Genomic DNA, 14,437 nt, shown 5'->3' with positions numbered 1-14,437 from the left:
TCTTCTAGCTTTTGCCATCTTGGGGCCAATGCAAAAACGCAAGACGCAGGAAATGCCTGATTGAATGCAGTGAACAAAAAAAAAAAAAAAAAAGAAATGTGGTACTTTGCGCTCGGTCTGTTTTTTGGAAGGGAAATTAAAGGAGAGGGAAATAAAAATGGATGCAAAGTCGTAGTGATCCTGTCCTTATAAGACGCGTGACGGATCACAGGTTGATAAGCTCGACATCTGAAAAGTCAGGAGGCGCCCGGCCATATACAACACGGACCTTGCTGTCCAAAGCCGTGCCCTCGTTGCTGATCCAGATGTAGTCGCTCATCTCCCGCGTGCGCATGATCTCGTCATCGCTGACCCCGAGATCATCGCGCGGGATCCACACGGTAGGCCGTCTCGCCCGCAGGGCGTAGTGCTTGAACGCCTGCTTGACGAGCTGGTCCCTCTCCTCCGGCGTCAGGTCCTCGATTTCGTCGTGGTAGCCGCCGTAGAGCGCCTCGCCGATCTTGCGTTGCGCCTCGAGGTCCTTCATCCGGCGCTCTCTGCGGTACTGCGCCGCGGTCTTCAAGTTGCCTCCTGCTTTGCCAAAGGTGGCGTTGCCGACGTGCTTTCCGCTGCGCACAGCCCATGTGCCGGCCTGCTTGATGCCCTTGACCGGGTTCAGCTTGCCCAGCCGATTCGTTCCGGTCCGGCCTTGGTTGTTGAGCTTTCTCATCTCGATATCTGTGTCGGTGGTGACAGCGCTGTTGGCCGCCGTCAGGCTGTTTGCTTCGCCAGCGTCATCGTCGTCCGAGATGAGTCCCAGACGCCGGTCCTGGGCCCTCTGGAACGCTTCGTCACGGATGACCGCCTCATCCTCAAAGGTGATGGGAAGGTATCGGAGCAACGGACCAAAGGACCAGTTCAGCAGGAGCTGGAAGAGAACAGTCAAGAATACGGCAACAATCATGACGATGCCCTGCGGCGCGCTGGCGACGTGATCATACTGGTCTCTGTCGAGGAAGAACAACCCGATCAGGCAAAGCTCCATCACGTAGAGCCCGGTGAACAGCTGATTGATCGCACGCGGGTACAAAACACCACCCGTGTCGTTCTGGAATCGGATCACGTACACCATATTGTAGCGGTGCGCGAACCATAGCAAGCTGAAGGTAATAATGGCGAAGATGGAGATCAGGGGCGCAATAACGGAATAGATGAGCGCGATGCAGGCGAAGTTGGTGTAGACTGGGAAGAAGGATCCCCAGGTGATGTTGGAAAGGTTCGTCTGCCGCGCCCACTTGCTGCGAGCTGTGTTGTCGAAGAGACGCGCCACAACGAACCACACAAGGAGGGTGCCAACTTGGAGCAGGGTGCCGGAGCTAGTCGAGAGAGCTTGCAGAATCATGTAGGAGAAGAAGTAGTTTGCGGCCTTGGGCAAGTTCTTAGCCAGGGTCTCTGGGATACTCTGGATGTTTCCTGCCACCTCTTGCAGCGTTGTGAGCGCACCGGAGGCGATGGAGACAACCAGGAAGACCTGTACAAACAGAAAGGCGAAGTAGTAAATCTGCACCGACTCGGTCTTCTGCGAACCCGTCTTAGCCCCCGCGAACGACGCCAGGAAACCGAAGATGATGGGCACGAGCGCCAGGAGAATGGACAGCAGAAGAGCGGGCAGGACACCTGCGACGGCCTTGGCGACATCATAGACAGTCGGATTCCTCCCAAGGAAGCCCAGCCAAGGGTAATGCTTGATCAACGAGTCAATCTGCGACAGGCCTGAGGTGAAGGCGACGGGGAACGCCCAAAGAATGATCATGCCCACCACAACACCGATGCTGATGAAGGTCCTGAGCCACGCATCCCACCACTTCACAGCCATGTTGTCCCAGAGAACGTCATTGGGCGAGATCTCCACGACACGAGGGGCCATTTGCCTGGGGATGTGGTGAGTGACGCTCTGGCACGCCATATGAGCAGCAACCTGGTGGTTGAATTGGATGAAGGCGGAATTCATGATGGGATAGCGTTCCGGGTGCTGCTGGTCCTCTTCGATCTCCATGTTGAGCTGAGCGAGCTCCTTTCGGCACCAATAGATGGTGTCCACTTTCTTGTGAATCCCTGGGAGGCCTGGCAGCCATGACGGAGTGAAGTCGAAGAGCGGGAGCCTGTGCGTGGGGCGGTCTGACTCCTTAAGCCATTTCCTCCATTCGGCACCTTCTTCCTTGTCGTCATCGCTGTGGTCCGGGTTGATTGCAGTAGGGTAGTCCACGGGCGGTTCCTCATCGTCGCCGCCCACGAAGGGGATGGCAGACTTGATCTTTGCCCAGAGGGACTTTTTCTCCTCGTGAGCAACCTCCTTGTCGATGAAAGGATACTCGTCGCCCTCTAAGCCCTGGGGTACGGGGGATGCGTAGGCACCCGACGGGGGCTTCCAGAATTGCCACCACTTGCTCTCCTCAGTGACAAGCACGTCGTCCCAGTTGTCCACCTTCCTTGTGGTGTTGGTATGGTTGCGAATGTCAGTATTGGTCCTGCTCGGGTGGCCAAAGTCGACCGAGCCGGCGGAGGTCGATGGCGCACGACTGCTCCGGCCGGCTTCCGATGCAAAAGACACCTTTGGAGGGTCCGTATCATCGGCCATATGAACAGTCTTCTTGGGGCGCTCAGCATCTCGGGTCTGAGGTCTCGCAGAGGGACCGGTCGGACCCTGGTCGGGAATGTACTCAAAGCCGCCAGTGCGTTCCAATTCCTTGTCGACACCACCCCCGATCTGCTTCGCACCGCCGAGGATGCCTTTGCCGGCCTTGCCAAAGAGCCCAACACCGCCCTTGAGGCCGTGACCGACTTTGGCAAGCCCGCCTTCAAGGCCGCCACGGGATTCAGTCTTGCCGAGTTCGAGATCGTCGGTACTATCGACTCCCCCGAACCCATCGTCCTTAACATCATCTAGTTGTTGGACGTCTTCGTGATCGCCAGCACTAAGGCCTCCAGAGGCGGCAGCGCGTCGCTGGGCGGCCGCATCCTCATCGCGCTGGCGCTGTTCCCTCTCCGCCTTGGTGAGGTTCCGCGTCTTGTGCTCTTTGCGGGCCTTCTTTTCTTCGGCTGCGCGGACCTTGAGCTGTTTCTTCTTGGCGTTCCGGATCAGCTCCGTCTGCGCGCCCTCCAGCTGTTTGTGGACAGCATCGCGCTTGTGAACCTTGTCGAGCAGCTTGCTGAAATCGCGTGTGAGCCAGATATTTCTAATACCTCCTGGGAACACGTCAAAAAGCCCTCGCAATGCCTCTTCCGACAGCCACTTGTCAGGGATGGAGCTGACCAGCACTGTGTTGGCCGAGGCCCGCAGGCGATGTTCGGCGCTGGTTAGATAATCCTGTCGGACTTTGATGTAGACACGCATCTCGGTGAAACAGATGCAGCAGACCCAGAGAATGACGCCTAATGCGAGGATCAGGTGCGCCCACCGGCGACTGAGCTTGTCTGGCTTGACATTGCCCCAAGCCAGGGTGTCGAGGCCAGTGACGGCATTTGGGTCCTTGTTGTTGGTAAGTTTGGTATCGACAGAGTTGCCCTTGCCTCCCACAAAGTTGATGGGAACCAAGATGGGGATGACGACAAAGGCGATGGGGACGAAGATGAAGAGGAGGGTTTGCAGGTACCGCAAGAAGAAGAAGGCATCCAGGCCACACTTCTTGATGATTTCGCGGTCTCTGAATCGGAGTAGGTTATGCAGCAGGCTCCACGGACTTGCAGGAGGAGGTTCGGTGCGTTCCCGCTCAGGTACTAGGTATGACTTTGGTTTGCTACACGCAGGTGGTCAGAAGAAGACATATGCCTTAGGAAAGGGGGTTCGAGGCCTACAAGATTCTCGCCAACTTGTTCCTCAACAACAGGAATATGCTGATTTGTACACCAAAGATGATCAACGATGTGCCCAGCGCCGTGAGAAAGGCGACCAGGCTGATTCCAGCGGAGCTTTGTCCTACGCCGCTCCCGGCTGAGTCGGCCGAGGACGTCGTCGCCGCCGGGGCAGCGCTTGTTGTAGAAGACATGGTGCCAGCGTTGCGCTCTGGGGACGATGGCGGGTTGTGGCCGTCGCGATTTCGAACCTGAGGACTTGGTGGTTCAATTTGGGCTTATAGTCGAGGGGCAAGCGCCCAGCGTATGGTCGGCCGCACAGTCACAGACTATGGCCGTACTGTCGCGTGAATCACCGAGATACCGCAAGTTATGACTAGAAACGGGTCAGATTCATTCCCAGTTCACCGAGACGCCTGTGTTGTGATTCCGGGGTCGAAGAGGCCGCCAGACTGGCTCAGGCGGTGATGGTCGTCCTGACCGTTTGGGGTGTTATAAGGGTCGTATAAGATAGCCCAACTATATGCTGAACAGAGAATGACCTACCGAGAAACCGGGGCAGGATGCTGCTGGCCGGGTATTTGTCCTGACTGGCCTTTGTGCGTCCTATGAAAGGGGCCATTCCCGTGCTGAGCCTAAAGGAGAGTCGATGCGCGCGTGTGCGGGAAAGCGAAGTGTTTCAAAACCGGATCTTTGGATGGCGGCAGCGACCCCTTGACTGGCAGATTAATTGGGTGTGACTTCACTGACGTAGGCGGCTTTAGCGCTGCGGACCAATGCGACCAGGGGTGGGGACGCTGCGATTGGCCCGCCTTTGGGGCGGAGATGGCCCCCTGAAATCTGAAATCTTGGCTTCCTCCCACCGAACCAACATTTGCGTGGTCGCGGTCGCGGTCGTCGGGCCAGATCAACAACGCCCGTACGTACCGTACCGGCATGCGTTGCGAGCTGAACCCTTTAACCGCCTGCCAGTTTCAGAGCTGATCTACGGAGTACAGGTACCTAACATTACGAAGTGCACTCTCAGCTCCTCGTCCGTGCGGAACATTGAACCGATTGTAACAGAGAGCCTTGCTAGCTATCACCTGTGATAACAGCAACAGCAGATTAATACGCACCTCTCCCTGTCTAAGGTACCTACGCCAAACGTCATACTACCTACAAGTAGTAAGACAGGTCCGATCGGGGCTACCTAAAGTCGACGCAAAGCACGCGCATGTCCTTCAGAGTCACGGCATGCCAACAGGCCGTCCACAGTGGACAGTGGGACGGCGGGCCCACCCTTTTGACCCATCCACGCCGTCCTGCCCGTCGCGCTCAGCAAAAGGTTCCGAGGCTTGCATGCCTCTCTTCCTGCGCTGTTGCGTCACCAAAGCCCGCTAATGCCCACTATGGACTTGCTCGCGATGGGGCAGACACCCTCTCCTCCTTGCCAGCCAATGGAAACGTAGGCACTTTACCTGGCGAGGTTTGCAGATCGTACACGCGTATTCGCAGGCTCGCAGCATGGCTCGAGACGATCGGTGACGATGGCGATCAGGCAGGATTTTGATAGGTGACAGCGGAAGCTAGGAGCTGAAATGGCATTTGATGATGGCACCCATACTGATAGGCGCCAGTAGATACTCAAGTCGTAGCACCACGTTCATAAGACGCTTTCACTCTACACCCTTTACCTAGCACAAGGTTCATCGAAGTCTCTTCCTCTCGTTTCTACTTGCTATCACTAGTTACGAGACTCGGAGAGGCGATCGCTGATGCCGCCCGTTGGACCATTTAAATCACCACAATGGCTCAGTAGAGTACTTGGGCGTGGATGAATCTCTTATCCAACCCAGGAAGAGCAGCTGGTGTGCTCAAGGAAGCCATGCGGACCCTGCTGCAACACGACCGTTGCAACAAAGGGACCCCGGAACTGATCGAATCGATCCTGAATCCCAGCGTTCCTGATCGGTGTAACGCCTGCTGACGCGGGGAGGACATGGGATGGATGGTCTGGACCCCAATTGAGAGTAACAAAGGCCGTGGGCGTGCACGGACCACACAGAGTTCTGGAGAGCCGGAACCGGGTTCACCGTTGAGCTGTCTCGACGGATTGATGTTGGCCCAACCGCCAGAAACCAAATCGCGGCAAAATTGTTTCTCCAATTTGCTTCCCAAAGCTCCAACTGCCACTTCCCCGCGCCCACCCCACACTCCCGAGCCCATTTGCCCATTCGGTCCCCCCCTCACGCTGGCCAGTCTGTCGCCCACACAATGCGGACGGCGCTGTCGGCTCTTGTTCTGGACGCCGTGACGAGTTCCTGGGAGAATGGGTATTTTGGAGAGGGCTGAGTCTCACATATATTGTTGTTTGCCTTCTGTCAATTGACTCTTGGGAGGCCTTTGTTGTCCCGTCGTGCTTCACCAAACAACTGCCGAGCCCTATCCTGATCTCGAAGTTTGAGAGCTTCCCGTGTGCATCTTCTGTGTTCGACAGCTTCTCCCGCTCTGCCCACGATGTCCGACGTTCGGGATTTGCACATTATCGTTGTAGGGTGTGGTATGTACAAAGCCCGCGTTGCACCAGGAACCCTCTACCTCACGGGGGGCTAAACCAGAAATGTAGGCATGGGAGGGCTGGGCTGTGCGCTGTCACTGGCCAAGAACGGTTTCAAGAACGTCCACGTCTACGAGAACGCCCCGGGCCTGGGGTTCGTCGGTGCTGGGATCCAGATGGCCCCTAACATGGCCCGGATCCTGGACCGGCTCGGCTGCTGGGACGCAATCGAGAAGGAGGCGACCAATGTCAAGGAGACGAGCATCAGGCGTATGTGCCCCCGTTTTCCCTCCTCGGCATTCGACTGGACGAGAGTCGCACATGTTCTAACCTAGCCGACAACACACAGAGGGAAGCACAAACGAGGAGCTCGCACACGTCCAGATGCCCGACATCCGGGCCAAGTACGGCTACCCCCACTGCACCGGCCACCGGGCGTCGCTCGCCGGCGAGATGTACAACGGCTGCAAGAACGAGCCGGGCATCAGGTTCCACTTTGGCACGACCCTCGTCAGCGTCGACAGCTTCTCGCCCAAGGCCAAGGTGACGATGAAGCCGCTGAACGGGCCCGACTTTGCGGTCGAGGCCGACGTCGTCATCGGCGGCGACGGCATCAAGTCCATCACCCGCGACAGCATGCTGAGCAGGCTGGGCCTCAAGGCGGAGGAGTTCGAGACGGGCCAGGCCGCGTACCGCATCATGCTCACGCGCGAGCAGATGTCGACGGACCCGGAGCTGCTCGCGCTCCTGGACAGCGACCTGGTGGTGCGCTGGATCGGCGAGCAGCGGCACATCATCGCCTACCCGGTCGCCAACAAGACCATCTACAACCTGTCGTCGGCGCAGCCCGACACCAAGTTCGCCGCCGCCCCGACGGCGACCTGGACCACCTTCGGCTCCAAGGAGGCCATGCTCGAGGTCTACGGCGACTTCTGCCCGCTCGTGCACAAGATGCTCGGCATGGTGCCCGAGGGCGAGGTCTGCGAGTGGCGCCTGCGCCAGCACAAGCCGCTGCCGACCTGGGTGCACGGCGGCGTCGCCCTGCTCGGCGACGCCTGCCACCCGACCCTGCCGCACCTGAGCCAGGGCGCCGCCATGGCCATCGAGGACGGCGCCGTCATCGCCGAGGTGCTGGGCCGCGCCCGCAGCGCCGACCCGGCCGAGGTCCACCGCTGCCTCAAGGTCTACGAGCTGCTGCGCAAGGAGCGCACCTCGGAGCTCGTCGACCTCGCCTACCAGTCCGGCCGCGCGCTGCACCTCGGCGAGGGCAAGGCCAAGGAGGAGCGCGACAAGCAGTTTGCCGCCTTCAAGGAGAACAAGGCGTCCATCCCGGACAAGTGGGCGTCCCCGGACGTGCAGAACATGATCTACTCGCACGACTGCGTCGCGCACGCGCGCCAGAACTTTGACGACCTGTACAAGTCGATAGCAGCCAAATTGTAAATGTTTTTTTCTTCTTCTTTTTGTATCTATTGCATCATCGCGGGTTAGGAATATCTAGGACAAAGTCAAATGAGAAAGACTGTCAAAGGGCAGGAGCCACTGTTGAAAAGACAAAGTAGATTAAGAGCATTTCAGTGGTTGCTCGGGCACCAAAGTCAACTAGGTAGGTACAGGTATAAGTGGTATCTTTGGAGCCGTGCCAGACAGCAGGGGAGAAAATGCATGCATGCGAGTGCTTCCGACTGATGCGCCTCCTTTCAAACGCCAGATCCATTCCAAACAAAGATTGTAAAAGAGAACCAACCGAAGACCGTTCCTGCGATTGCTCCGCTCGATAGCGACGACTGGATCCCATCCAGCGTCGGCATGTCCATGTGCCTCTTGCACACGCTCCGTCTGAGCCTGCGTGCTTCAAAGCCAGGTCGTGTCTTTTACCATCCGAGACCGGCATCCCTGGACTCTCTCAGCCCCCCCCTTTCAGAACCTTTAGAAGAGCAAGCAGTCGAGACAGCAGCAGCACGCCAGCGTGGCCAGCATGGCCTCTATGCAGCCGGGGCCCTGACGTCGGTCTTGGTAATAGCCCTGCTGCTGCTGCTGGTAATATTGTCCCTGCGGCGGGCCGTAGCCTTGCTGCTGAGGGTAGTAGCCCATCTGAGGGCCGGGCTGGTAGTAGGCGCCCTGTTGTGGTTGTTGTTGTTGTTGGTAAGGACCCTGCTGCGGGTAGTACCCCTGGTTGGCGGGGCCGCCGCCGCCGCCGCCGTGGTAAGCGGCCTGCGGCTGTTGGGGGCCGGGGTACGCCGGCGGCTCTTCGTACTTGTTTGCCATTGCGACGGGCGGGATGGGTGATGCGCCTGTCGAAGCGGTGGTCGGGAGCGATGAGAGGTCTGATGTTCTCAAGTCGAGATTAGGCTGGTCCGGTATGTGTAGCTTGGGGAGTCGAGATCGTGCCGTGAATGGAGTGAGAAAGGGAGAGAGCGCGCGCAGATCGGTGTCGAGAGAGGTACTGGCAAGGGGTCGAGATGATGGAAGAGAACTCAATCGGTCGTGCAGAGACGGCTGTAATTAAGAGGCAATCGGCTGACTCGGCGTCGCTCGGGGTGGGGGATTACGAAGAAAGTGTTCCTGACGCTTTGCGATGGGTGGCGGAGTTTAATTTTGCTCGTTTGTCTTGGCCTGACGGGTAGCGGCGTGGGAAGGTTTGAAGCTATTAATATCGCCTGACGAAGTTCGCCTCGGTTACTCGAACGAGGCCCCCGTCCTCTGGAATAGTCGCGAACAGATGCGACCCACGAAAAATTGTCGAATTATGAGGTTCGTTTATTTATTGAGGAGAAGAAATTGAGAAAAGGGACTGAAGAGAAAGGAGGAGGGCGGCGAAGGAAAGGCCAACAAGGACAAAACTGTATCTGTGTCAGGTCACACGCACTCCAGCATCACCGGAAGCGCTAGGAATTCCCCTTTGCGAGACGGCGCCTTACGGAGTTACAGTGGCCTTCCAGCGCCACGACCACGGCTTGGAAGCTTGCGCGTTCACTCTTGGAGGGCTGCGCCACCGGGCCTCGTCCTTCTGGAACGTCCTGGCGGGTGCGTCGAGGGCTTTGATTGGCCGAGATGAGCGCCGGTCTTCGGTGATCCACAGCGTCCATCGCCCAATCGATTCGTTACTGTCGTCGCCAATACGTTGCAGCTACTCCCGTGCATGTGCCGGGTCCGATATTGAGATCTAACGGGCTTGCAGACATCTCAAGGCTTGGTCCTAACGTCGGCCCCTCTGCGAAGCACGACGGCACGCTCTGGGGAGCCAGGAAAAGAAGGAGAGTAGCGACATCGCTCCCCTTCGAGATCCCGTATCAAGCCGCCAGAAGGAGAGTCAAGCGACAGAATCGCGGCCGGCCTGCAGGCTGGAAGCTGTCTTGGAGACCGTCACGACCAGACTATCTCCCGGTGCCCAGCCATCCGCCGAGCTCCAATCGCCGTCGTCGACCCTTAGTCCGCCTTCATGTCAGCCCTACTGGAGTCAACACCATCGGCCTGCTCTAGGTCAAAACTAACACATCCTCAAGGTTCAAGGCTTTCTGCTGGCCACTTTCCTGTGCTTGGGATTCGGTGATTGTAGAGCCATGGCCGAGTCTCTGCACTTCTCCGAGGCCGAAGCTGCGAAGCTCGAGCCTCACCTCCCTCACCGGACTGGAGAACCTCATGGGGTATCACACCCATCCCGCCCATTTGTTACTCTCACATTCGCCACGTCCCTGGACTCCTCCTTAGCGCTAGCTCCGGGGACTCGCACAGTCCTTTCGGGGCCCCAGTCCAAGGCGATGACGCACTTTCTTCGCAGCCGGCATGATGCCATCCTTGTTGGCGTGGGTACTGCGGTTGCGGACGACCCGGGCCTGAACTGCCGGCTCGAATCGGCTCGGCAGCTAGATCAGCAGCCCCGGCCCATCGTCGTTGACCCTCACGGCCGCTGGGACTTCTCGGAAGACAGCAAAGTGCTGCAGCTGGTCAGACGGGGCCTAGGACTGGCCCCGTATGTTGTGACCTCGGTCCAGCAGCCGCCCTTGGAGAAGCGTGAGATGCTCCAAAGGCATGGCGGGAAGTATATTGTTCTCGATAAAGGAAGTCCAGCAGGGCAAACCTCAAGAGCGCGCTTCCGCTGGGAAGATATCCTACTGGCAATACAACGAGAAGGCCTGCAGAGCGTGATGATTGAGGGCGGCGGACAAATCATCAATTCTTTGCTTGATGCGGCCAATAGCGACCTCGTGGACTCGGTCATTGTCACCATCGCCCCGACGTGGCTGGGGCAGGGCGGTGTGGTCGTCTCACCTAATCGGTCATTCGATGTAGAAGGACGCCCACAAGCTGCCGTAAGGCTCGCAGGCGCGAGCTGGCATCAGCTCGGCGAAGATGTTGTGCTCTGCGGGAAGATTAAGAGATAGAATTCTTGCAGACAGAGAGAAAAGACAATGCCTTTGTTGTTGGCCTAGTCCACAAACACTCACACTCGTTGCCTGACACCCGGGAGCAATAGAACTTTGGACTTGGTGCTCAAGATTGTGATATCTAGGTACCTAGCTACATACCCTCCTTCTCTTGGCCATTACAGCCTGTAATTCAAACCCACAGTTCATTGGATTTACTGGCCTGAATGTGAAGAGCGATATTAAATGAGATGGCAACACCAATGGATCAATCCCGGTCGATGCAGGCGGCCGGCACTTCTCAACCTCCAGCTTGGAGCCCTGGAACCTACCTAAAGTGCCTACCCGTATGAGGTACCTAACACCCCAATCCTCAGCAGCCCGGAGGTGGATCCCACCCGCTAAGGTCGTGGCATCTGGCCCCTAGAGCACACTAAGCTTTAGTGTGCCGTAGGCAATGCAGAGGCCGTGATCCCGCCCCGCGCTTCCAGAACGATGATGAAACAGAAGTCCATTTCAGGCATGCAGAATGCTTGAAGCCAAGTTGCCCCGCCGCCAAGCAACCTGCAACACAGCCAAAGCCGCATTGGCATCGATCGGTTCTCCTCCGTCTAATCCTCACCGTCACACCCACACTCCTCTCTCCCCGTTCTGCAGCACCGGACAAGCTATAGCTACCAGCACTTCCATGCCGCCCCTTTCTGCGCGGCTCCAGCACACATCGGAGCCCCCGTCTTGCTACAGCCCATAGTCGACTGGCCGCAGCCTCTACTCGCTCGCTCGGCCTCGTACCGTCAAGCGCTCCCGGAGCTCCAAGACGCTGCCGAACCTTCAAGAGCTCCTCCCACCACCCTAGGACCGTTGTTGCGACAGCCGCTCGTGCCTGGGCGGTTGTCCACTCCCGCCGCCAAGATGGGTGTCTCGATCATCCAAGAACAGCACGACGGTATGGCCACCAGGTCCTTAACCCCCCGTTTGCCTCAACTCCGATGGCAGCTTGCATTAGGAAATAGACCGAGCTGACATCTCAACTCGCGCCGCAGTGATCCTCGACACCATCAAGAACATCGCCCGAAATGACGTGAGCTCCCACCACCGCCACTTGCGCTCCCTTCACTACCCCGAACTCAATACACGACGAGGGCAACTGGGAAACTGACATCCAATCTGGCTATGTGCAGTGGAAAGTCCTCGTCGTAGACGAGGCTGCCAAGAAGATCATCGACAATGTTCTCAAGGAGGATGAGCTGCTCAACCAGAACATCGCCAGTATGTGCTCCCTGAGACAGGCCACCACACTGACGTGTGCCAATGTGCTGAATACCACATAGACATCGAGCGCATCGAAGACAGAAGAGACATGAACCCTACCATGGACGCCATCTATGTCCTCTCCCCTCAGCCCCATGTCGTCGACTGCCTCGTCGCGGACCTCGATCGGCGTAGGTACAAGAGTGCCTTCTTGGTGTGGACTGCGGTCCTCGACCCTCAAGTGCGCAGGAGGATCGATGCCTCTCCGGCAGCGCGACAGCAAATAGCTGGCTTTGAGACCTTATCCGTTGACTTCTTCCCCCGGGAGGCCCAGGTCATCACCTTTAGAGACCCCTGGAGCTTCCCCATACTCTATCACCCGGCGTGTAATAATCTAGTCAGAGCGCATATGTCAATATTGGCACAAAAGGTCTGCTTGCGCCTTGTCCCCAAGGGCTTGTACCGGAACCTCGCTGACTTCGCCTTAAGATCACCGATATCTGCATATCGCTTGGCGAGTATCCCAAGGTCAGGTACTACCGACCGGCGAATCCATCTCACGAGGCAAGCGTGCTGTGTTCCCACCTGGCTCGTTTCGTACAGGAGGAACTCGATCAATACGCCCAGTGGAATAAAAACTTCCCGCCACCTTCGTCAAGACCTCCAGGCGTGCTCATGATAGCCGATCGTTCGATGGATATCATGGCACCCCTGGTACACGAGTTTACATACCAGGCTATGGCGCACGACCTGCTGCCCATCAAGGAGGGCGACAAGGTCACCTTTCATATGAAGATCAATGAGGGCGCCATAAATGCCCAGGAGAAGGACATGGAGCTGCAAGAGAAAGACTCAGTCTGGGTCGACAACCGACATCGGCACATGAAGGACACGATCGACAAATTGATGGAGGACTTCCGCAAGTTTATCGAGAAGAATCCCCATTTTTCGAACGACAATCCCGACACCACGAGTCTCAACGCCATCAAGGACATGTTGGCAGGCTTGCCACAGTTCCAAGAGATGAAGGAGGCCTACTCCTTGCACCTTAGCATGGCACAGGAGTGTATGAACGCCTTTGAGAACAGGAAACTCCCTGATGTGGCCTCGGTGGAGCAGACTCTCGTGACGGGGCTCGATGAGGATTATCGAAAACCCAAGAACGTGCTGGATCAGGTAGTCCGGCTACTGGACGACGAGGCGATCATCCCAAGCGACAGGCTGCGCCTGATCATGCTATACATCCTATACCGAGAGGGAGTCATCCCGGAAGACATCAACAGGCTGCTGGCGCACGCCTCTCTCCCGCCTCAGAATGGCGAAATAATATCAAACCTCGAGCTGCTCGGGGGCCGCATCAACCGGGGCCTCAAGGAACAGCGACCCAACCTGCCCCCCCTCTTCCCCATCGACACAAAGGCAGCGTCGCAGAGCGAGGAGTACGCGCTCTCGCGCTTCGAGACGGCCGTCAAGCACATGCTCGACCACCTCTGCCGCGGCACCCTCGACCAGACCGTCTTCCCCTACGTCAAGCCCCCGCTGGACCCCAACGAGGACGCCGCGCTCGCCAGCCAGGGGTCCCTCCGCGCCGCCAAGCCCAGCTGGGCCGGCGCGGGCCGGCGCGTCGTCGAGAACCGGCAGCGCGTCATCGTCTTCATGGCCGGCGGCGCCACGTACTCGGAGTCGCGCGCCTGCTACGAGGCCTCGGCGCGCCACAACCGCGACGTCTTCCTCGCCACGAGCCACATGCTCACGCCCGCCCTCTTCGTGCGCCAGGTCGGCGACCTGTCGGTCGACAAGCGCAGGCTCGACCTGCCCATGGAGCGGCCCAAGCCCAAGGCCCCGGCCCACCTGTTTGAGCGGGAGCGGCCTCCCCCGCAGCAGCAGCAGCAGCAGGGGCTGCCGGCCGGGCCGGGGGCGACGGGTGGCCTGCCGCCGAGCGCGTCTCAGCAGCGCATGCCGAGGGGCCCCGCGCCTCCCGGGGGCGGAGGCGGCATCCCCAGCGGGCCCAGGCCGGGAGGCGCAGCGGCCGTGGCTCCGCCGACGGCCCAGATGGGCAGCATGTCGCTCAACGGCGGCGGCGGGAGTGCCCGGCCTCCGCCTCCGGCCCACGGCGACGGCAAGCTCCACAAGGCCGACAAGGACAAGAAGAAGCGCAATATCTTTGGATTGAAAAAGTGATCGGACATGGGATACATTGCATGTGTTCTGTCTGGACGAGAGATGATGATGGCAGGTTTTGCTTGACCCTACCTACCCTTGCGCCGACGGGGGGGGAGGCTTTTTCTCCATCTCTTTGATTTGGCGCCCCTTTTTGTATCTTTTGCGCGTGCTCGCAGCTTTTTTGGTATATACAAGTACATAACATAACATAGCTACTCTTGTCAGGTATAATCGCGGTCTGGTGCTGGTGCTGGGACGTCTGCTTGGGCCAGCTAGCTATCGTGGG

General features: G+C 58.3%; 4 protein-coding genes across 4 annotated transcripts; 2 read left to right on the top strand and 2 right to left on the bottom strand.

Moving 5' to 3' along the window:
- Positions 1-205: 205 nt before the first annotated feature.
- On the bottom strand, positions 206-4,025 carry E0L32_008512 (uncharacterized protein; the record flags this gene model as incomplete). Its single annotated transcript, XM_031143375.1, has 2 exons — positions 206-3,776; positions 3,835-4,025. The coding sequence occupies 2 exons, from the start codon at positions 4,023-4,025 to the stop codon at positions 206-208; spliced, it is 3,762 nt and encodes a 1,253-aa protein (XP_030992173.1).
- Positions 4,026-6,330: 2,305 nt separating this feature from the next.
- E0L32_008511 (uncharacterized protein) lies at positions 6,331-7,813 on the top strand (the record flags this gene model as incomplete). The annotated part of the gene is made up of 3 exons (XM_031143374.1): positions 6,331-6,373; positions 6,440-6,640; positions 6,720-7,813. 3 exons carry the CDS (start codon positions 6,331-6,333, stop codon positions 7,811-7,813), a joined length of 1,338 nt encoding a protein of 445 aa, XP_030992172.1.
- Positions 7,814-8,299: 486 nt separating this feature from the next.
- Positions 8,300-8,638, bottom strand: E0L32_008510 (uncharacterized protein; the record flags this gene model as incomplete). Its single annotated transcript, XM_031143373.1, has 1 exon — positions 8,300-8,638. The coding sequence occupies one exon, from the start codon at positions 8,636-8,638 to the stop codon at positions 8,300-8,302; it is 339 nt and encodes a 112-aa protein (XP_030992171.1).
- Positions 8,639-9,933: 1,295 nt separating this feature from the next.
- On the top strand, positions 9,934-14,169 carry E0L32_008509 (uncharacterized protein; the record flags this gene model as incomplete). The annotated part of the gene is made up of 6 exons (XM_031143372.1): positions 9,934-10,683; positions 11,419-11,683; positions 11,751-11,818; positions 11,919-12,006; positions 12,069-12,322; positions 12,478-14,169. 6 exons carry the CDS (start codon positions 9,934-9,936, stop codon positions 14,167-14,169), a joined length of 3,117 nt encoding a protein of 1,038 aa, XP_030992170.1.
- Between the last annotated feature and the right edge of the window lie 268 nt (positions 14,170-14,437).

This window comes from Thyridium curvatum, assembly GCF_004353045.1.
Source record: "Thyridium curvatum strain D216 chromosome Unknown NODE_57_length_291365_cov_88.079165, whole genome shotgun sequence".
Lineage (NCBI taxonomy): Eukaryota > Fungi > Ascomycota > Sordariomycetes > Thyridiales > Thyridiaceae > Thyridium > Thyridium curvatum.
This window is presented reverse-complemented; position numbering and strand designations above follow the sequence as displayed.